Raw genomic sequence first — 21,706 nt, 5'->3', positions numbered from 1 at the left:
ATATATATATATATATATACATATATGTAATGGGGTTATGGGGGAGAGAAAGAGTAGGAACAAATAAATCGATTTTTAATTTAATCTTATAGGGAAGTAAACTTCTGATAAGGGCGATTTTGGTTAACGACGATATTCTTGGAAAGGATACTTTGTTGTTTATTAGATCGACACTTTAATCAAATAGGTGGCGTTAAATCATTTTAAGATTGCGTATCTACTGTAAAGTGACAGATAAAATAAAAATGGCTGAAAATGGGTTGGGATCTGAAATTGGATCTCAAGAATATCTTGCAACAGATGCTATTAATTTAGATTTCATTGAGGTAAGCAACAGAAGCAATTAATTTATATATTTTGTAATATATTTAACCCATGAGAAGGATTTTTAAGTTATACAAAAATAGGTTATATTACATTAAACGCGATTGAAGGTTAATTGTATTTACACTGTTGGATTACTTGTTATATTATTTTCAATTATTCTTATTTATATATATATATTTATCTATCATATCAAAATGATTTTGTATTTATACCATGTATAAGTAAATTTGGATATATTTTGAATAGTAACGCTAATTAATATTGAAACCTAGATCTCATTAATATACAAATTAATCCTGAATTAAAATGGTATTTTAGTTAGATCATGCAGAATATGCTATACCAACTGTGGAAGAATTACCCTCCTTAGAAAGTATATTGACAGAACCTGATTGTACATCATTGTCAGGAACAGATGATGATCTTGGAGCTGCATCGATTGAAAAATTAGGTAGTAGTGAGACAACCAGTGTTGGTAGTCATTTATCTTTAAATTCACTCAATAAATCTTCTAAAGCTTCACAACATCCACCATCGGGAGCTATTTTAAGACATGTGATATTAAAGGGTATTTCTGCACAAATTGTATCAGCAAGCGTAAGTATTAAACCAAAATCTTCTTTACTAGTACTTTAAACATATATTTCATTTTCAAATTAGACTCATCTAATGTTAACAAAAATATTATTCAGGAAAGGGTCAATGCTGGATTGGCAAGTGCAGTTACCGCTGGTGGGAATATGTTAGTAATTGGTACTAGTCATGGTTTAATATTAAGCTTTGATTCATCTCAGACATTACGATGGTGTGATCAAGAAGCCAGACATCAAGGATCTGTCTCTGCATTGTGCTTTAATCATGATGGAAGTAGAATATTAGCTGGTTTTGCTAGAGGTCTTATTTTAATGATCGATAGTAGTGATGGAAAAGTTTTAAGAACACTTACCGAAGTTCATCCACTTGATACTGCTGTATTACATGTTAAAGTAAATATTATTTATTTATCAAATTAATTCTCCAATCAAATATAATTATTATAATTATTATAATTAATATATCTTGATATTAGTTTACAGATTCTCCAAAAGTTGCACTTTGTAGTGACAATGGTGGATCTGTATTTGAATTAAATTTTACAAGAGTTATGGGAGTTCGAGGCTGTGATAGTAGATGCTTATTTAGTGGTTCTAGGGGTGAAGTGTGTACTATGGAACCTTTATTACTAAATAATTTACCTTCTCATCCATTGAAAAATTATACACTAGTAGCAATGGCCACGCTATCTAAGGTTTGTTGATTTTAGTATTTCTCGTTTATTTTATTTCTTGTTGGATATATTATATTGGATTTATTATATAAGATGAAGTTTTTTAGGTGATTGTTGTTTGCATACGACCCAGAATAAGAGTTCTTCTTACACATTCACTATCAGGTGCAGCAATTGCACCTCCACAACTTTCTTGGCAGTTGGTTGTAATACAAGCAGCTGATGCATCTCGAGTAGTTGATCCAGTATTGGCTCTTGCAAGGGACGACATAGTACATTTTTATCAAGTAATATTATTTTATATGCTATAAAATAGTTTTATTTTATATTTATTTCTTTGATCCAATATTTCATATTTCAAATTATTGCCAAGGTATCTACTGAGGCTGGTACCAGAGTGAAATTATCTCCTCTTCGCAGAATGTCATTTCCATATACTATAAGCAATTTACGGTGGCTAAATCCAAGATCTTTAGTTGTATTAGATACTCAAGAAAGATTACATTTGTTAGATGTAAGAACGCAAGATAGCTTAGAAACGTTAGATATGAGTCGTGTTTGTATCTCATATGCTTCCAGTCATTTCAAAGGTTTATGTACAGGTGGTAATGTTTCTAAGGTATGAATTGTTTTTTTTTTTTTTTTTTCACTATTATCTAAAAATAATGTTAGAATAATATTGTTCTTTTTTTGCTCTACAATATTTTTTAACAAATATTTTTAACAGGCAATGGCATTAGCTGGAGAAAGAGCTTGCTATAATACTGTTATAACATTTGGAAATCAACTTTTGTTATTAGGTACGAAAAGCTTACATGCAGTATGCATAAGAACATGGACAGAACGATTGCAGCACTTAACAATGCAGGTATATTTAATAAAAAAAATGTTGAAAAAGTGCTTGCTCAAAAATAAGATTTTTTCTAGGGTCGTTTTCCAGAAGCTTTGGCCTTAGGACTTTCCTTTTATCAAGATAAAGGCAAAGCTGTCGTTGGGCTTAGAGGTTCGAAACAACGACGCAAACAAATAGTTCGCGATACAGTTTGTCAGATTTTGATTCAGTATATGGAACAATTGAATCATTCCTCTATGACTGATAATGCAGAATTTGATATAGTCAATATTTGCGTGGATTACTGTATACAATTAGAAAATACAGAATTGTTGTTTGGAAGATTATGGGATTTAGTATCTGAAATCGAAGGACTCAAATCAAGTTATTTGTGTGCCCTGGAAAGTCCATTACTGAATGGAAGTCTTCATCCAAGATTACCACCTTTAATAGTTCAACAATTATTTAACTTGTATGATCAAGAAGGAAAGGTGGATTCACTACAGACAATTGCCGTCTTATTAGATATAGATTGTTTAGATATACATCAGGTAAATTTATTTCTTATTATTCTTATTATTTATTCTTTAATCAATTAAACTGTATATATTTTTGAACATTATCATTGCAGATAACAACCATTTGTCGTCGAAGAAGTTTGTGGGAAGCTCTTATACATCTTCAAACAGCAGCCTTAAGTGATTTTACAGCACCTATACACCAGCTTGTGCCTATCCTTCAAAATGCATTGACAAATACCAAAGAATCATTATCTCGAGATATTTTGCAACTTGGTAATGCACTTTTGGTTTATGCTAGTTGTTGCCTTGCGGGACGTGGTTTCCCTAGAGATACACTTCCTGAAGTTATGTCACAGAGGGCAAAAACAGATATATTGAGGGCACTCCTATCTCAACATTCCAGTCTAGCAAGTGATGCAGAAAGGCAATATCCTTATTTGAGAACACTGCTTCGTTTTGATGCAAAAGGTTTTTTAGATGTAATCGCCATTGCCTTTCAAGAACCAGAATTTACCTCAGAAATGGGTCTTAGACAACGACAAAGATTCATAGATATTTTATTGAGTATTGTTTTACCCAGTACACCTCTTACTCCAATGAATTCAGACTATATCACTGATGAACAAAGGACTTTAGTTCTAATATTTATAGTAAATGAAGCAGCAGGAGATAAAATTAATTTGGAACCAAATATTTTAATTAGAATAATAGAAGTATTATGCGATTCCTCATCTGTTGTCACATCTAGGGATCTTAAATCTGAAAAGGAGAATGCAGTGTTAGGACTATTAAACTCCAAGAAATTGCGCAACATATCAGATACTACTTTACTGAATTTTGCACAGAAAGCTAACTTGTAAGTACAAATGTATAGTTTAGTTATTAATAACCGTTTAAATATAATACATATATGTCAATATGTTTAAGATTTTAATTAACATAAAAATATTGTTAAATCAAGATATAGCATTCGAGAGAGAAGTTCTTTTATCTCTCTTCTCTTCTCTTCTCTTCTAAATATCTGAGAAATGATTACGTTTATTTATAATAGTTATCTAATGATATGCTAGCATTATATGTATTAATTTGTACCGCAGCATGTAATGTTGCAGTATGCGAGTCGCAGAGTTGCTGTATACTGCCAGAGAAGATTGGATAGCAGTTTGCAAGTGTATGATACTTGATCCTACTAGGCATTGTGATATCTGGCCTTGGCTGGACCGACTTCCTACAACTTCATTACATTCAGTCTTATTAACTAGTGCTTCAGCTCTGGTGGCAATAAATGTTACACAATTTGCTCTTATTATTGCCAGTCGAATGCAAAATAAAATTCCTGAAATTTTAAACAAATTTGATGGTACCCTAAGTCTCGAATATGCTCTCTTAGGAGCTCTGTATCAACTCAGTCAATATAAAGAAGAAGAAACTAGTCCAGAATTGTCAACTGAACTTTTAGAAAAATATTTAGCATTGATGTGTAAGATAGAACCAGAGAATGTAAGTGTGACTATATATAAACAATAACAACACAACAACAACAACAACCATGTCAGATGATTATTTTCAATTATTTGTGTTTTTTATATACAGGTAGTCAATCATATAAATGGACCACATGGTTGTAGATTAGATGAAGCATTGAAAATAGTCAAACAATCCAATCATATAGATGCTGAAGCAGTAATGCTTGAAAAATTGGGAAATTACCAAGAAGCTTTCGATCTTTTGCTAAATCAATTCAAAAATCAATTAAATATGGTAATTTATTACAAAACTATGTAATCAATTTTATTATAAATAGTCATTATATAGGTATAATAGATATATTAGGTCTTTTTTATTTGGATAATAAATTTCTTTTTCTTAGTATTGCCAAAATAAATTTGTTGAGAAAGAGGCTATTATTACTGCAATGCAATTAGCAGGAATGTGCAGGAGATCTGCTGGAAGCTTGAGTTGGATGCCACTTGTAGAAGTTGTATTAAAAACTCATTCAGAAAGCGTCAATGAAAATGGTATTTAAACCTAGTTTAGTTTGTTCCAATTTTGTTGGTTTTGTTCTTTTCTTATTATCCTATAGTTTTTGTATTATTTGACAATATAAAACATAATAAGTAACAACAAACAAATTACAGTCGAGAAATTGAGTGGAAAACTGTTAAAAATTATTTTGGAATCACTTAGCGGTACAACAGCTCTATCAACTGTACTAGAACAAATTTTAAAACATCCATTATCAAAGAGTGGAACAATAGGTGACATACGTCAATTGCTCGCAGGAGTACTCACGCATTCTCAGTATGAACAAACTCTGGTTGAAACAACTGCACGATTGGTCAGCTTAGAACTCCATAAAGCATTAAAAAAATCTCTTAGGTATTATTAACGCTATTAACTAATCGTTAATATTAGTACATTAGTAAGATTATTTATTATTAACAAGTGTATTATTTATGCAGAGATGCAGGGAAAGCTTGTGCAAGCATTTCCCTTATTTGTCCTATATGCAGACAAATTTTATGCCAAAGTACGAATTACGTAGCAATTTTTGAATGTGGACATGGATATCATTTAGACTGTTTGGGAGAGCCCAGATCTTGTTATAAATGTTTAAATGCCAAAGGATGGGCACCTGTTGTTACTAATATTATACGTACTAGTAATTCTCACCTGGTATGTGTTATAGCATTTATTAGATTTTCTTTATGATTAATATTTCAAACTATCTATTTATATATAAATGTTTTTCTTTGGTCTTTCAGGAAAGGAAACAAATATTGCCACCAGAATTTATGCGTACTAAAAACTTTTCTTTAAGTCTTGCACCACCAACCTCTGTTCCTGATCTTGAAGGCATTTTTTAATATAAATATTAAACACACACACACACACGAGAATTTCATGTATATAAGGATCGTTTTATTTGGTGGTAAACCAAAAAAAAAACATTAGCATATAATTAATTTGACATATTATGTGTCCCTTCTTTCTATTTTCACTCTCATTTTTAGAAGTATTCATTAATTATTATATATATATATATTTTACGAAATATAATATTAAATTTAAATTATATATATATATTATCAATGTCTATTTTTGAGATGAAAACTACAACAATACAGTTTCTTTACATTTTAAAGTATTTACAATTATTATCATGCATTATTACTGATATACTAGTTTTCATATGTTTATAAATTGTAAACTATTAAATTGCATATATTCTTCGTAATATTTATAAGACATACATACTTTTATTTAAAAAAGAAAAAAGGCTATTGGCTTATTAAGTTGTATATTTAATATGTTGCCAAATATATAATCTTAAAGAAGAGTTAAAAAATTGTTATTCCTCATTCTAATATAATGAGCGATATTATTGTTAATATGTTTTATGTTTGAAAAATTCGCTATTTAAGTTTTAATAACTAATACAATAATATTTAAGATTGCAAAAATTATGTAACACTTTTAAACAATTTAATTGTAGGTAGAACTGGTACATCGACTTTTCGTTTATTACTTTTTATTATAAAGACTGGCTTTTTAGTTATATTTTCTGCTAATACATAATGTGGGTTTATAGTTTCATTACCCATAAGTTCACCAGTCAATAGTTTAGATACGAATGAAAAAGCATTAAGATCTGAGGAAATTAATGGACTTTTTGGTAATAATGCAGTGCTTGATACAAATTTGTCAATTGTTGATTCTAATTTCAGAATGTATGGGACCATTTTTGACATAATTAAGTATTGTTGCATCTGAAATTGATAAATGTACATACATTCATTGTAATCATATACGTAATTAATTAGAAAATAATTCAATAATTTCTTGTACACTCAACCTTATTTTCATATTTTTCAAGATTGTTTAATAATACTATTGCTTCATTAAGCAATTTATATCCTATTAATACATCATTCGAATTATATTTCACTTCGTTAGTCTGTAGTTTAGTCTTTACTATAACGATTTCTTTTTTAATTATGCCAAGAAGAGAAGATAGTGCAATATTCGGCAGAGTATGGCTTATGACTTGGATTTTAGAATATTGTTTGTAAATCTATTTCATAAAAGAATATCAAATAATAATATTTATATTAAAAATTAAGAAAGTAATGTAATATGGATGATGAAATTACCTGTTGAGTCATGATTGTCCACAAATGAAAAATATTATTTGCAAATTTTTTAATCTCATTATTAACTGAGCAATGTATTTCTGCCAAGCTCCACAACGAATTGAGCTTATCGGTGAAATTGCTTCTTATTTTATTAAACCATTCAAGTTTAGTCTCTAATTCATATTCTAATCGCATTCCATAATCAGCCTCGTTTTTGAGAATTGTTACCTATAGTAAATATATCTATTTATTGTAATTTATTTCATAAATAAATTTCATGTAAACTTATTATTTCAATGAAATTATGCTAAACTGTCTGTTACTACAATATAAGTAATGTTGTACTATTTTTCTTTAATTTTGTATATTCTTATATCTTAATATATATTTCGCTCAGAAGTACTTACATTTTTGTGAAGAATCTTTAAAAGTATATTGATTGAAGTTTCAACAATAATTACTTGAGATTCCACCATAATATTTAGTATTTCTCATTCAATATACATTAAAAGTAAAATAAAAGAGTGACTGTGTTTTATCCAAAATAGTTGAAGATATAAATCGTCATTTGTTTTCTAGATACTTTTGTTTTATTTGAGTAAATTATTCTAATAGCAAATACAAATGAATAATTTGTTCTTATTTTTTTTTTTAATTTATATCTTGTACATAAAGTTGACATTTTTTTCTTCATAATTGTTATTTCTACGACGATTTACAATATGAGATATACTAATGATGTCTTTTGGCTAGTATTTCATTCGTAAAATGATGTTAACGAGGTATTGTAAGTGAAAGCAGATAAGATCTACCTCACATTTGACTTAACAAATTTTCTATAATTTTGCAATCTTAATCCTTGTTCCTTATCATTAAAAAGTTCTAAATTTCCTAATCTCTAAGTAATTTACAATTGTTTTGAACTAATATATTATCATGATTATTTTTTAAACTAATATTTAATATGTTCAATCCATTATGGAGATAATTTTAATATTGATTCTAGTTTCCTACTAAAGAAATAATTTACACACAATTATATAACAAATATTGATTTAAAATTATTTATATACTTTTAAACGAAATAGATACCACAATTAATTTAAAATAAAATTTATCAACTTCTACTAAAGGATTATAAAAAGAACAATTTTTCAAATTGGGATATCTAAGTAAAACATTAAATAATTTTTTCACATATAAATACAAATTGCAGAACAGGAGGTGAGTATCATTAATGAAGACTGAAGGACGGATAGCATTATTTATTTGCGCTAGCATTTCATTATTTAGTATAGTTCATTTCATTATTATAATCAAAAAGGATTATTTTTTTTTATTTTAAGTAGTTACTTTTTTGTAAAAATGTATAGACATTTTAATAAGAATATCTATATCATTTTCACAAATTTAATATATGTGTATATAATATAAATAAATTCTAATTCAGGAGAAAATAAAAAGAAATATTTTTTGACGATAATGTGTATCTATACATAAAAATCATGTATGATACCAATTCTTTCTTTATTTTAAACAAAAACTCAGCATACGTATATATACATAATATACAATACGTATATTATATATATATATATATATGTTATCGATACTCAACCTCCTTATATATATATATATATATAAGTCATAAATCATGTTTAAAATGAAAAGAAAAAAGGATCAAACCACGTTATAAACTCTTTAGGAACATGCAAGAGTTAAAATGCAATAAATGAACCACATTATAATGTCTGACACTGAGATACTTTATGAATTAATAATCTAAATCAGCGCTGAGACATAGGCTTTGACAGTTTTTTTTTTTTTTTTTTCAATAGACAGTAAAACTGTGTATCGATCAATAACTTCGAACTAATACCCATAGCTCCCCATTAACATTAGTATGTTTTAGAGGCTATTTCATAGATCTTGTTTTGCTTTCTTTTATCCACGCGGCCAACGTACGTGAGAATTACTGTAGTGTCTATTACGAGGATGCTTATAGTTACTATTACGTCGTGGTCGCGGATTATTGGAAGTATCATAGTAAGATTCTCGGTTATAACCGCTAACTGATCGACTCCAAGTTTTTCCATTTTGAAATTCTTGGAATACGTTATATCCAGTACCACCTAATCTATCACCACACATTCTATGTTCTTTAACTTTTTTAACTCGACCTCGATCAGCTTCTTCATCGTCTGGATTCATATGACGTTTACGTTCTTCTCGTCTTTCATTATCAACTTCACGATCCAAATGACATCTATTGCCACGCCAATTTGTTACTATAAAAACAACGAAATCATTCAATTTATTAATACACTACAATCATTGACACTTAATTATTTTCAGATATAATAAATAATACCTAAAGAACTGCCGCCATATCCACGATGGGACATTTTCAATAAACTTGAGACAGTATCCGAACGGTTTGTTCCATTGAAATTTCTTAATGCTGCAGCACTTGGCGTTGTATTGCTTTGATTGCATTTAGTTGAATCTTCTCTGAAAAGTACGTTTAAATATAATCATCAATTAAATATATCCAATAAATATTATAAATATATATGAATAAAAATAAATCAAATGAAAATATATTACTTGTTATCAGTCACGGACCATCCATTTGGGGTTGAATTTGATATGGAAGGAAATGCATCTTTTGATACTTCCCAACCCTTTATACTGCTACTTGCAGCTTTAGTAAGTACTTTTTCTTCCTGCCCTGTTTTCATTTTAATTGGATGATAAGACTTTTCCTTGTTACTATTTTCCGTCTTACCATTTATTTCTGATTTACCATTTTGATGTTTTAAAGAAGTTAATGATGAATTGTTACCACCATTAGAAACATTTTGTATTTTCGTACATTGAACAGAACTATTTAGACTTGAAGATGTTGAATTATTAGACTGTTTCACCGTTAATATTTGTATTTCTTTTGAGGTAGGAACTGTTTTATGTAATGAGTCTTTTACTTGAGATACCTTCTGTGCACCATTAGCTACAGTAGGAGCAAAATTAATTTTCAATGCAGAAACATTCGTTACTACACGATTTTTGTTTGATACAGAAGAATTAGTTTCTTCTTCTTCGCTCGAACCATCGTATGGTACTAAACTATTTCCACTTAATACTTTTTTAAATTGCCCTGATAGCCATGGTTGAGATTTTTCTGCTGACTTTTGTGATAGCTGTGTTCCACTGATACTTGTAAACTTTTGTACAGGAAGCTGAAGTTCTATGTTTTTTTGAACGGATAATTGTTCACCTATCTTTGAACCTTCTATACCACTTTTATTAATGGGAGAACCATTAACTGATCCATTATATATGTCAGACGTTGATGCCTTCGGATTAACAGGCTTACTAGAAGAACTTGAAGATAATACACTTTTTTCAGATGACATGCCATTCATTTTAACAGCCTGTTGATTATTTATTTGTCCTTGATTAGGTTCCATTTCAAATATCATTATATATGCATCTGTATTTAATACATTACTAAGACTAATTGGACGAACCTAGAAATAAAGAAAGAAACATATTACTAAAGAATTACGTATTTTCTTATCAATCTAGGATTGATGCAACATTTGTTTATGTACTTACATTTGAATCATCAAAGGAATAGTAATTACCAGTTGAGGTTTGTGCAACTGCTGTATAATGTCCACTATTTATTGACTCACCCACATGTGTAACAAGTGACATAAGCTTATATGTGAGTTGTTGCAAAGGTTCATTTGGTTCTCTCCATAGGTAAGGACCCATATCTATTGTCTGGCTAAAATCTATATGACGAGATATTTTTCCTCCCAAGACACTAAATCTCTTCAGTTGAACACACAAAACCTTAGGAGCTCGTTCTAAACTAAATTGTTTAGTCGCGGGTACTCTTCTTTTACAAGCTTCACACTTATAATCGTTATTATCCAACTGTTCTCGACTAAAATAACTATTTAATGCTTCGTCTAATGTACTTGCTTTACGTATATCAACCAATAAATCCTATATAATATTAAGAAAATTCTCTTTTATAATATTTCTTCAAATAATTTGCTGCTGCATTTAATTGATTTAATTAACGTGTAATTGTTTTCTTACCTGAAAATGTTGAAATGTAGTAGAAACGTGTCCACATTGTAAGCACTTAACTTCAGTGCGTATATAACCACCAAATATTTGATTGATAGGTGTTGTTTCTTTAGAATAATTGTCCAACTTTCCTGCTTTGCGCCTTGTTAAATAAGCTCTTTCCATTCCTTCTAATAAATAACGTAGAAATTCATGAGCATCTTCTTGTTGTCCTGGTACCATAGTTCGACAGATAACTACAATTATCAAAATTATCAAAATTACTATACATCATCATCATATAATGTTGATTAGTAATCTTATATAAGTATAGTTTTTTATAAATCAATATATTTACGTTTTAACTTATTATATATACAGAATGGTTTGATGTTGCCTCCTGACTTCTGGTGACTGAATTGTAGAGTCTTGGCCACTGCGCAAGTAAGGCACTCTCCACCTTCATCTAAAACTATCCTATTATCAAAACACCATTCAAAACAGTGGTATTAAGACTTCTTTAAAAGCTTTACATGTCCCACCGTAATAATGGAAAATATAGTTTTCAATATTAATACAATAATACGTTAAGTACTCACCGTTTTGTTCACATTTTGAGTTATGATGTGAATCCGATAATAACCAATTTACAAGTGCTGGCACATGAAATAATGCCTGAAGTGTACTATTCAAATAGCAAGTATTTCCAACATTATACATGCCAGCTCCTACTGGAAATGATTTTCTCCATCCTAGATTAACTTTCTTAGAGCAATACAAAGTAACGGCTGGTTCTGGCAACGTAGGACCTTCACTCATACCTTCGTTTTTTTACATACGTTGTACCATCTTTAGATTTAGTATCCTCTATTTTATCAGATTTGGTTAAACTCAAAACAATATATTTAGCTTTAAGTTTATCCAAAATTGTTGTCTGATAATCATCTACTTCTTTATATTGAATTTCTGACTGAAGTATTCTTGATGCGCTAGTAATTAAATTTGTAGATAGCTCATCTGTTCCTTTCTTTTGGCTAGCTTCTAGAGTACGGCGAAGTGTTGCCGCAACAGGATCGCAAACACTTACAGCTGGCATAACTATCGCTATTACTACTTATTCTCTATTGCTTGATAAACTCCTGTAAAATAAATATATACAAAAATATCAAGATACTGACATGAAAATCTATTGGAACTAATCCATTCATTTTTCAAAAGAAATTAATATGAATTCCAAATGATATTTTATTATATTTAAAAGATCAAATAAGTATTATTATCATTAACGTTATCTTATCAAGATGACTGGTTTTCATTTACTCAGCTTTACAATTAGAGATTACTTTAATAAGTTTTTACACTTCTTACGGTATATTTTTTAAATGTTTCATAAATATATTGTTACATTCACTAATATACAAAATCTACACTAAAAAGGTTAACTCAACTTTCAAGTAATTCACTAACTCATGATACATTAATTATATTAACTTAATCGAACCTTATTAACATTATAATATATATTCTGGTTTCAATTTTTTTTTTTTCTTTTTCTAAACACTTCGAATATTCATATTTACAACCGCAACGAGAAATAAGAAATATCAAATCGGTTGAAGAAACACGTGCACGTTTCCTTCGAACAATCACGCAACAATAATTATCGACGCGATGATAGAAAAAAATTTAATCTCCGAACAATGGCAATGAAACTACTTAAACAAATAAATATACACATTTAAATGAATTAAATAACGCTTTCATGGTGTTATTAACCATGAAAGCACGCGGCACGATGAGCACAGTATTGTTTATCTTCTGTTCGTGATAATCAATGTAATACGATAAGTATAAGTGACTATAATAGGTAATTTAATGGTAAATACCTTAGATTTATTAATGTTAACTGATTACGTATAGAAAGAAACACGTATCATCGATTAATTGCTAATTAATTGCGCTTACGTACTTCGAAGCGGTTACCGGATGAGTTTAACTGGAGGTATGTAGCCATGAGGAAGGTTTTCCCGCGTACTTTGTACACTTACCCCGCCTTTAATTCACGCACACATAAACCGCAAGCTTAATCTTCATCCGTAGCGCCATTACAAATATCGTGTTCTAAGGATATATAACATTTTCGCGAATTGTTTCAGTCTCTTAAAGGAAGAAAAAATATCAACCAAACTACATCATGATGACAGCCATTTGCATTTCCATCGACAACCTCAATAACGCCGACTATCCATCGCGCTTTCTGCCTGATTTCTGAATTCTCTCCAACCAGGCTTGAGGAGCAGTTAGGAACCCCCTTTCCATCTTGAATTTTACGTTTGAATTTAGAAATACTTTATCTCGCATTACCAGCGAGATGTGAGATTTTTAATTCTTTCTGCAATAGCCATTGATAATGAGATTTCCATCTTCTATATACATATATATATACATATGGATATATGGATATATGTATGCACTACTATCGGACTATCATCGATGACAACTTCTTTCATTTGTTGTACGAAGAGAAAACTAATTTCTTTAAATTGTTCTTATTAATAAATTGAAAAAATACATTTGATAATAGATCAGTTTTTTTGTTCACCATTCGTAAGGGAATAAAGAAAGAAGAAAATATAATAATTATATGCCGGAAGAAAAGAAAATTTAAAGCGATATAAATTCTTGTACAAACGTTTTGGGTACACTGGGACGACACCAAAATTGAGAATGCAGTTCCGTTTCAATCAAAATTGGATACTTTTACGATAAATAACGTACACTAATGAAAATTCGAATTAATATCAGTCTGCTGAACAAGCATAATAATTTTAATAATTTATATTATATTAATACTATATATAAGTATTCCCCCTTCTTCACTAATGTCATCGCGCCATCTGGTGAACAATACGTCGAACTAACACGATCATAAATTCAGTTAGTCATATTCCTTTCTTGAAATATTTGATCATAGGTCTTTTTTTTTGGCGCTGCATTTAAATTTCTATTTTTTTCTTTTTCTTTTATTTATTATTTTATTTTTAGTGTTCTTTTATACTAAATCTCTCTAAGTTGCCTCATTTTTTAAGTTTCATTTACTTTAATTAATGGATTTGGTAATTTTGATCTAAACAAATAAGATAATATCATTTATTTAAAAAATTTATGGTAACTTTCAAACGATTCAGTAAAAATATAAATTATTGACGAGTGCATTGACATTATCGACATTGATTGATACTTTAATAAATTATTTTTTAATTCAAAGTAAAAAAAAAAAGATTGCTTAAGGTCCCACCGAGATTTGAACTCGGATCGCTGGATTCAAAGTCCAGAGTGCTAACCATTACACCATGGGACCGCTTGTAAAACTTTCTACTTTTTCGTATCATGTTATTCAGACTTTTTCATCCTTTTAAATAGTATTTTTATTTCTCTGTATCATATTCAATAAAATGGACATTCAACGAGTTTCATTCTTATTATAACGTTATATACGTGAGCTTACATCAGTATATAAATCATTGCTATAGATTACAAGTTCCAAGTGCTTCAGTAAGTTATAGCAAAATAAGAAAAGCATAAGTTGCAACGTACATATTTCTTGTTCGTGCTGTTTGAATAACAATAAACTATATTTCTTTTTTCTAAGGTAAATTAATAAAAGATAAAATAAGTGTAAAAGCTTAAATCTAACAAAATTGTATCTCATATTCATTGAACTTATTGTTTTGTTCTTATTGTTATATACATCTTATATACATATATACATATATGCCACATATGTCACATATTTGGTCAAGTTATAATAGCATATACAGTTTACATATATTTATGTTAGTAATACTTGATATTTAAATATAAACATTATCATTGTTGATTATCGATGATCTTTCAACATTAATGATAATTAGAAAGTCGTTCAACTTATCGTACGTATTATCTTAAATGAAAAAGTATTTATTGCTGTCTCGAGAATGTCCGCCTTAATGTTTAATAACGAACATAGTCGTCTTTAGTATTTCGCAGCAACGATTTGGCGGTCTTCTGTTAGTCAGTCTATGCACGTTTATCAAATATAACGGAATTAATATACATAAATCAAGTGTTATAATAATTTGTATTAGGCGATCGAAATGAAGAAATGAATTATACACCTTGAAGTTTGGTATATTACTTTACCGATACTAAGATAAATTAAAGCCGTAATAAGGTTAGATCCGTTAACCTTAAAGTAGAAAAAAAAAAAAAGAATTTAAAGAGAACAAAATGAATCGTTTTGGTGAAGATGAAAGTGGTAATTCATATATGGACAGACGTTCTAACGGTCGAGGACGAGGTCGTGGTTCTTGGGCGCCAATCCCAAAAAGTACTCAAGAACGACAAACATTAAGAAGACCTCATTTTACCGGTAATACTCATCCAGCTGTCGGTGGTTCGTTTCCTATTACAATATATAAATACTTTGTTTCTTATCCATATTATTATATTTATGAATGTTGTTTTCTCTTCTCAATGAAAACATTTATACAGGTTCTACTTTGACAAACTACCCTGAACAAAATAGATCACAAGAATTTATGAATAGAATTGTTGAAAATTCTACTTTATCTGTGCATGCTGCTGAATTTGTTCCTAAATGTCAGAGTTACGTTGTACCTATGGTAAATGAAAATATATTTATATATATATATATATATATATATATATTAATTTACAATTTTTTAATTCACTTACAATTTTTTTCCTGATTCTGTTTGTATGTTTTAATATTCATTTTCTAAAGCAACAACAGTCGTCAATGATGTGGCCCAAACATTCTGTCCAAAATAGAATTCAATTAGCAAGAGAATTACCTCATCAAATGCAGCATCAATTACCGGGTCAAACACATTTACAACAAAGACAAATGATAGACAGACAACATTATGATCACTATTCTGAATCCACATACTCATCTCGACAACGACAACTGGAAGATCCAGAAATAAGAAGAGTTCAGGTGCCACAGATATTTTCTTAACAACATATTGATCGTATATTGATCAATATATGTGTACACAAAATATTGAAAGTTATGATATATATTTGTGATAGTATAGATAGATTTCAGGTTTGCTTTGTTATCAGAATGTTGTCATAAGTTTTTATGTTATTATGTTATTTTTATCTTAAATTGTTTTCATTAGGAGTTACGGCTAGATAATCAGGAACTAAATTTGGCTAATACAATGCAACAGTTAGGTAGTGTGATGCATTATTTAACTATGAATCCTGGAAGTTTTGCATCCTTAGTACCACCACTTCTCAATAATATCAAGCTTTATTGCGAATCTCCTTCTCAACTTCAAGAAATTATGGATGTTGTAATAGTACAAGTATGTAACACTTTTATTTATTTCTTTTGCTAGTATTTATACTATTTTATATTATTACTATTTATAATTGATATCATTCTTCTAGAGTATAACTGAAGGAAATTTCCGATATAGTGGTGCTCGGATATTTATGTGTCTCGATTCAGCTATGACAAGGGAGCAACAAAAACCTTTCAGAGAAATTCTACATTCACTGTAAGTTTATACTTATTCATATCTCAAGCTAAAGTAAGTATAAATATAACACAGCATCTCATTTTTGCTTTTATACATTTCTAAATTATTTTCTTATATCTTAATTATTTTGATAATTCAAATAGATGTAAGGAGAAAACGCAGAAGTATGCTGCTACTTGGCAAAAAAATGATAAACATACCGAAGAGGAACAGATCAAATGCCACGGATTTATATTATTCCTAGCAGAATTAGTTGTCCAAATGGGCGATGTACTTGCTTTTGAATTAGGAGAAATACTAATACAACTTATTTCAATTGTTCTGAAAAATCCAGGATCAAATTCTGCTAAACATATATGTCAAGCACTAAAAGTATGTTAATTATAAATAGATAACTAATAATAATTGGTATTTTAATTTGATTTTACTTTGATTTTAATTTCGATTATTTCTAGTTGGCAGGTCATACTTTAGAAAGAGATAAAAGAGGTCGTCGAAAAGAAATGGAAAATATGATGCGTGCTTTAACACAATTAGTTACAGAAGGAAGAGCAGATACAAGTGTGAGTCGTATGATCGATAGTGTGCATCAATTGCGTAATGGAAATTGGGGCCGAGAAAGCAGCCATAATACATCCAGTCAAAATTCAATATCAGAACCCATACATCCACCTAAAATACAGCATGAATATAATGAACTTGTTTTGTATGGTCCTGATGGTAAAGTACTTTCTGCTGAAGAAAGTCAATTCTTACAAGATGCAGCAACAGATGCTTCTGACTCTGAAAAACAGGAGTATGTATTAATCGATGATGATGATGATGATGATGATAAACATTTTAATTGATATTTTTGCAATGCAATGCAAATATTATATATACATATATATGTAGTCATTTTATTAAGAATTAACGTTATTAAATTGAAATTTCAGAGAGCTAGATCACGAGTTAGAAGAATTATTGGATGAGGAAGAAGACGAATCATTTGATACTGCCTATGAAGAATTCTTAAAACTTTTACCCAAAAATATTGAAAATAAAGTACATCAGTGAATGTTAGTATAAGAAAGGAAAAAAACATTTATAGTATCCAAGAACACTATTAATGATTGTTCTATAAATATTAGTATACAAATATTTTTAATCTTTGAATAAGGTTATATTTGACGTATCGAAAATAATTTATGTTATATTTATATATTAATTCTGAAAGGTAAAAACCTACTGTCTTTGCATATTTATGACGTGGGCTTAAAAACAGTAGTCATATAATTTACCAAAAACGTTGACTAGCTTCGAAACGTTTAACATTGTATAGATTTAATACATATAATTATGCAAATTATTGAAAATGTTGAATAGGTAACTGTTATATTTTTCAGTTCTTTATTCTTTTTCTTTTCTATTCTATTTGTACAACAATTTTGATATTACTTATTATATACCGTACGTATATACGGTATAATCTTTTAGCATTTTTAATTTAGTTAATTAATTTCAAAATATTATATTATACTTTAACTTGTATACTATAAAACATATTTGAAATATTTATTATTTACAACAGTTTGATTATATGCTTTTTTTTTTTAGAAAAAAATCGTGGAAAATTATTTCCCCCCAATTAATCTTAAATAAAATAGTTACAACAAAGTAAACATTTGATCTTAAAGAAATTTTATTCCTTTGATATCTTTCTCCTTTGCCATATTAAAATGCGTCATTGAAATGATTCAGCGCGACCTCGAATGCAAGTTGCTTTTTACGGAATCGCACCATAATGTAGAAACAAAAATCAAGCTTGAGAAGAATAACTGGTTATTTCCATATTACAATAAATTGTATAAATTATTAAAATGAACAAAATAATCTTGATGATTATAATATTATAAAAATGCAAACTCTAAAGATTTTATAAATATCAATTAAAATATATGATGTTGCATTAGATTTATAAAAATTATATTTAATATTATTAGAATGATGTTATTTTTCATTTATTCATAGATATATTTGCTCGTCTAATGTATTCCTATTACTTGTATTTATTTATAACATAGGAATATAGACAATATGAATCTAAAATAATATTGGATATTAAATATTACAAGTAGTTGATTTTTGTTTAAATAAAAAACTAAATAGCTGTTTTTCTTACATTATTTAGTCGTATATTGAACAGGATAGATCAGTGGGATCTTCGTTTAATATATTACTGATAATACTGGATAATATTTAAAAATATTTGTAGGCGTATAACAGGAACAAATTATGCTAATATAATACGCATTCTTCCACGAACGTACCTCAGGGTTATGCGCGGGCGAAGTTGTATTAAAGTTTACGTAAAGTGGGGTCTTCATTTGAAACTATCACCTGGACTGATCGCCGTGTTATTTCCTCAATTCTCTGCATTTGCTCATTGTGCACGGATCTTCCGTAAGATCTTTACATCGATCATCGGATTTTTTTTTTTTATCATAATCAATTCTGAAAAAATTTAAATTATTCTATAAGTTTTATAAATTATATTAAATTTGTTTTTAAAAATATAAATTTAAAAAATGAAATACTTTCGAACTTCAATAATATTACTGGTAGCATTCACCATAAAGGTCAACGGTGGACAGTACTTGCAATCAAAGATAATTACATCTGGTATACAACTCTCTCTCTCTCTCTCTCTTTTTTTATTCTTCTTTTTCCAACATAATATTAAAAATATGTTTTATAAAATAATTCTTTTGTATTTCGAAGCTGGTTGTGATACCTACACTTGTGGAGTTAACGCAAGATGTACGATGAGTCGTGGGCGTCCTGTTTGTTCTTGTCTCAATCTTCATATGGGCGATCCTCTTTCGCAATGTATACGCGTCGAATGTTTAAGTGAGTATATGATTACAAAATTACATTAATAAAATAACACAAAATAAAATGCTTAACTTTAATTAAATTATACTTATTGCTAATTTCGTTTCTAGAAAAATAATCAACAGAACTTAGAAATGTGCATTTTTTTCAATTGCATTTACTTACTTTCGTAGATAAAATATTGAAAATATAAATTAAATTTTAGTTAATGAAGACTGTATTGGAGTTAAAACTTGTATAAATAATAAATGCGTTGATCCATGTCCTGGTTTATGCGGTGCAAATGCATTATGTGAGACTAGAAATCACATTCCCCGATGTTATTGTCCACCTGGATATACAGGCAATCCCTCTAATAATTGCCATATTGCTGATCCTCGTATGTATATGAATATAATTTTATACTTATCATTATTTTGACTGTTAATTTAATTGTAATTTAAATTAATTTCATATATAGAAGCAGCATGTAAGCCTAGTCCATGTGGAGAAAATACAAAATGTGAGGTAAGAAATGAGATACCCGTTTGTTCTTGCCTTCCTGGTTATAAGGGATCACCTTTAACTGGTTGTCGTCATGAATGCGAAAATGACTATGAATGTCCTAATCACCTAACGTGTTCATCCTTATTCAAATGTGAAAGTCCATGTAAATGTGGTGAAAATGCTAACTGCGATGTTGTCGATCATCAAGCCAAATGCACATGTCCGCATGTAAGTTTGTTTAATTATTATTTAAATATAATAATAATAATAATAATAATATATATTTAATGGTTTTACAGAATTGGTCAGGAAATCCATATGTTTCTTGCCATCCAGAATGTACTGCTCATTCTGATTGTCCAATTAATAAACCTGCCTGTCTCTATCAGAAATGTGTAAATCCTTGTGATGGAGTATGTGGAGTAAATGCTGATTGTAATTTACGTGGTATTACTCCTGTATGTAGTTGTCCAAAACATATGACAGGGAATCCTTTTCTGTACTGCAGAAATTTTGAACCAAGTATGTAATTAGTTTCAAAAGCATTATTGTTAAAATATTGTTTATAATATAAGCATTTAAGTAATAATTCGTTATATTTTTAGGGGATCTTTGTGAACCAAATCCTTGCGGTGTAGACGCAATTTGTACTCCTGGTCATGATAATACAGGTAAAGAAAGACCAGTTTGTACCTGTCCTACTGGTTATATCGGTAATGCTCTACAAGCATGTCAGCGAGGAGAGTGTCTTAATGATAACGAATGTCCTGATAATCGAGCCTGCATAGATTTTATTTGTCAAAATCCATGTACTGGTCATGAGTGTGGACCAAATGCTGTTTGTTCACCAAGGCGTCATATTGCTGTTTGTACCTGTCCTGATGGAACACGAGGCGATGCACTTTTTAATTGCAATCCAATTGACAGTAAATCTGCATATTATGCAAGATCTTATAGGTATCATTCTGGATAAATTCAATGAAATTGGTTTATGTACGTACTAATGCACAGAAGAACAAAAATATCAATAGTTGCTATGCTTTTTTTAAATGGATTTTCATTTATATATATATATATCAGAACGTTGTATAATAACAATAAATGTACTACTATGATAATTATTGTAATACCATAACAAAAAATCTAAATCTGTTACCAGTTAAATTCAAATACTATACTAAAATTTCCCGCACTGTAATACACAAGTATTTCAAAAACATAAACTATTGAATGAAGTATTTTTTAAATTAATTATATTCATTTTGTATCATTAAAAATATAATATATAATAATAATATGATAAGTGAGATTTAGTAATAAGTAAATAAATATTACTATAAAATAAAGAACAATTATTTTGTCTACAATTGTAGATAAACTATGTACATAGTTTTGTACAGGTGGCACTACTGTTTCCAAAACATTGATATGTCAAAGATGACATAATAAATAAAAATTAATGCTATTAATTAAACTTATTATTCTATTAATTAATTTTGTTTTTTTTCTAGTATACAAATAATAAAACTTGTTGATTAACAACATATTGACATTTTATGATTGAAAGTTAATAAATAAATATTTGTTGACATAAATAAGGCACGTTGTCTTGCCCCGTGGCTCTC

At 29.0% G+C, this 21,706-nt stretch overlaps 5 protein-coding genes, 1 long non-coding RNA gene and 1 other non-coding gene across 12 annotated transcripts; 4 read left to right on the top strand and 3 right to left on the bottom strand.

Moving 5' to 3' along the window:
- The first annotated feature begins 50 nt into the window (after window positions 1-50).
- Window positions 51-5,933, top strand: Vps8 (vacuolar protein sorting 8). Of its 2 annotated transcripts, XM_015334033.2 has the most exons (16): window positions 51-326; window positions 646-778; window positions 845-924; window positions 1,020-1,313; window positions 1,397-1,615; window positions 1,702-1,881; window positions 1,968-2,213; window positions 2,322-2,462; window positions 2,522-2,977; window positions 3,058-3,803; window positions 4,060-4,447; window positions 4,541-4,708; window positions 4,818-4,965; window positions 5,086-5,326; window positions 5,410-5,623; window positions 5,713-5,933. In XM_015334033.2, the coding sequence occupies exons 1-16, from the start codon at window positions 246-248 to the stop codon at window positions 5,812-5,814; spliced, it is 3,837 nt and encodes a 1,278-aa protein (XP_015189519.1). In that variant the 5' UTR covers window positions 51-245; the 3' UTR covers window positions 5,815-5,933. The 2 variants fall into 2 exon arrangements, with proteins under 2 accessions (XP_015189519.1, XP_015189518.1); XM_015334032.2 differs by having other exon boundaries at window positions 646-924.
- A 181-nt stretch (window positions 5,934-6,114) lies between these two features.
- LOC107073391 (uncharacterized) lies at window positions 6,115-7,560 on the bottom strand. The gene is made up of 4 exons (XM_089171666.1): window positions 7,491-7,560; window positions 7,102-7,311; window positions 6,804-7,022; window positions 6,115-6,717 (listed from the first exon to the last, which is right to left on the bottom strand). Exons 1-4 carry the CDS (start codon window positions 7,557-7,559, stop codon window positions 6,412-6,414), a joined length of 804 nt encoding a protein of 267 aa, XP_089027792.1. The 5' UTR covers window position 7,560; the 3' UTR covers window positions 6,115-6,411.
- Window positions 7,561-7,650: 90 nt separating this feature from the next.
- scny (ubiquitin specific peptidase 36) lies at window positions 7,651-14,034 on the bottom strand. Its single transcript, XM_015334042.2, is given in 9 exon segments — window positions 7,651-9,371; window positions 9,455-9,594; window positions 9,691-10,613; window positions 10,702-11,100; window positions 11,197-11,423; window positions 11,525-11,632; window positions 11,766-11,998; window positions 12,000-12,305; window positions 13,859-14,034. Coding segments are annotated over 8 exon segments (2,637 nt in total). The 5' UTR covers window positions 12,263-12,305; window positions 13,859-14,034; the 3' UTR covers window positions 7,651-9,027.
- Window positions 12,314-13,749, top strand: LOC149032839 (uncharacterized). The gene is made up of 2 exons (XR_016176309.1): window positions 12,314-13,168; window positions 13,323-13,749. It is a non-coding gene; the product is annotated as an uncharacterized LOC149032839 (long non-coding RNA).
- A 421-nt stretch (window positions 14,035-14,455) lies between the features above and the next one.
- On the bottom strand, window positions 14,456-14,527 carry TRNAQ-UUG (transfer RNA glutamine (anticodon UUG)). The gene has a single exon. It is a non-coding gene; the product is annotated as a tRNA-Gln (tRNA).
- Window positions 14,528-14,539: 12 nt separating this feature from the next.
- LOC107073398 (Poly(A) binding protein interacting protein 1) lies at window positions 14,540-18,382 on the top strand. 5 transcript variants are annotated; one of them, XM_089171630.1, is made up of 9 exons: window positions 14,540-14,664; window positions 15,294-15,601; window positions 15,700-15,830; window positions 15,953-16,168; window positions 16,356-16,544; window positions 16,630-16,739; window positions 16,865-17,093; window positions 17,177-17,517; window positions 17,657-18,382. In XM_089171630.1, exons 2-9 carry the CDS (start codon window positions 15,436-15,438, stop codon window positions 17,775-17,777), a joined length of 1,503 nt encoding a protein of 500 aa, XP_089027756.1. In that variant the 5' UTR covers window positions 14,540-14,664; window positions 15,294-15,435; the 3' UTR covers window positions 17,778-18,382. The 5 variants fall into 5 exon arrangements, with proteins under 5 accessions (XP_089027756.1, XP_089027755.1, XP_015189515.2 ...); XM_089171629.1 differs by lacking the exon at window positions 14,540-14,664 and adding an exon at window positions 14,679-14,818; XM_015334029.2 differs by lacking the exon at window positions 14,540-14,664 and adding an exon at window positions 14,949-15,098.
- A 672-nt stretch (window positions 18,383-19,054) lies between these two features.
- On the top strand, window positions 19,055-21,245 carry LOC107073397 (uncharacterized). The gene is made up of 6 exons (XM_015334028.2): window positions 19,055-19,382; window positions 19,482-19,610; window positions 19,801-19,974; window positions 20,056-20,309; window positions 20,381-20,603; window positions 20,687-21,245. Exons 1-6 carry the CDS (start codon window positions 19,289-19,291, stop codon window positions 21,052-21,054), a joined length of 1,242 nt encoding a protein of 413 aa, XP_015189514.1. The 5' UTR covers window positions 19,055-19,288; the 3' UTR covers window positions 21,055-21,245.
- The last annotated feature ends 461 nt before the right edge of the window (window positions 21,246-21,706 follow it).

Source organism: Polistes dominula, unplaced genomic scaffold, assembly GCF_049000335.1.
Source record: "Polistes dominula isolate Pdom_NZ unplaced genomic scaffold, Pdom_raw_medaka contig_26, whole genome shotgun sequence".
NCBI classification, from domain to species: Eukaryota; Metazoa; Arthropoda; class Insecta; order Hymenoptera; family Vespidae; genus Polistes; species Polistes dominula.
This window is presented reverse-complemented; position numbering and strand designations above follow the sequence as displayed.

Excerpts from the sequence above, each read along its gene's own strand:
- LOC107073391 (XM_089171666.1), bottom strand. The coding sequence starts at position 7,559 with ATGGTGGAATCTCAAGTAATTATTGTTGAAACTTCAATCAATATACTT. Across the intron at positions 7,312-7,490 it reads TAAAGATTCTTCACAAAAAT|GTAACAATTCTCAAAAACGA; the intron begins GTAAGTACTTCT and ends TATTTACTATAG. Across the intron at positions 6,718-6,803 it reads TTGAAAAATATGAAAATAAG|ATGCAACAATACTTAATTAT; the intron begins GTTGAGTGTACA and ends TATCAATTTCAG.
- Vps8 (XM_015334032.2), top strand. The coding sequence starts at position 246 with ATGGCTGAAAATGGGTTGGGATCTGAAATTGGATCTCAAGAATATCTT. Across the intron at positions 327-645 it reads TTAATTTAGATTTCATTGAG|TTAGATCATGCAGAATATGC; the intron begins GTAAGCAACAGA and ends ATGGTATTTTAG. Across the intron at positions 1,616-1,701 it reads CAATGGCCACGCTATCTAAG|GTGATTGTTGTTTGCATACG; the intron begins GTTTGTTGATTT and ends GAAGTTTTTTAG.
- LOC107073398 (XM_089171630.1), top strand. The coding sequence starts at position 15,436 with ATGAATCGTTTTGGTGAAGATGAAAGTGGTAATTCATATATGGACAGA. Across the intron at positions 15,602-15,699 it reads TACTCATCCAGCTGTCGGTG|GTTCTACTTTGACAAACTAC; the intron begins GTTCGTTTCCTA and ends ACATTTATACAG. Across the intron at positions 17,094-17,176 it reads ATATATGTCAAGCACTAAAA|TTGGCAGGTCATACTTTAGA; the intron begins GTATGTTAATTA and ends GATTATTTCTAG.
- LOC107073397 (XM_015334028.2), top strand. The coding sequence starts at position 19,289 with ATGAAATACTTTCGAACTTCAATAATATTACTGGTAGCATTCACCATA. Across the intron at positions 20,310-20,380 it reads CCAAATGCACATGTCCGCAT|AATTGGTCAGGAAATCCATA; the intron begins GTAAGTTTGTTT and ends ATGGTTTTACAG. Across the intron at positions 20,604-20,686 it reads CTGCAGAAATTTTGAACCAA|GGGATCTTTGTGAACCAAAT; the intron begins GTATGTAATTAG and ends TTATATTTTTAG.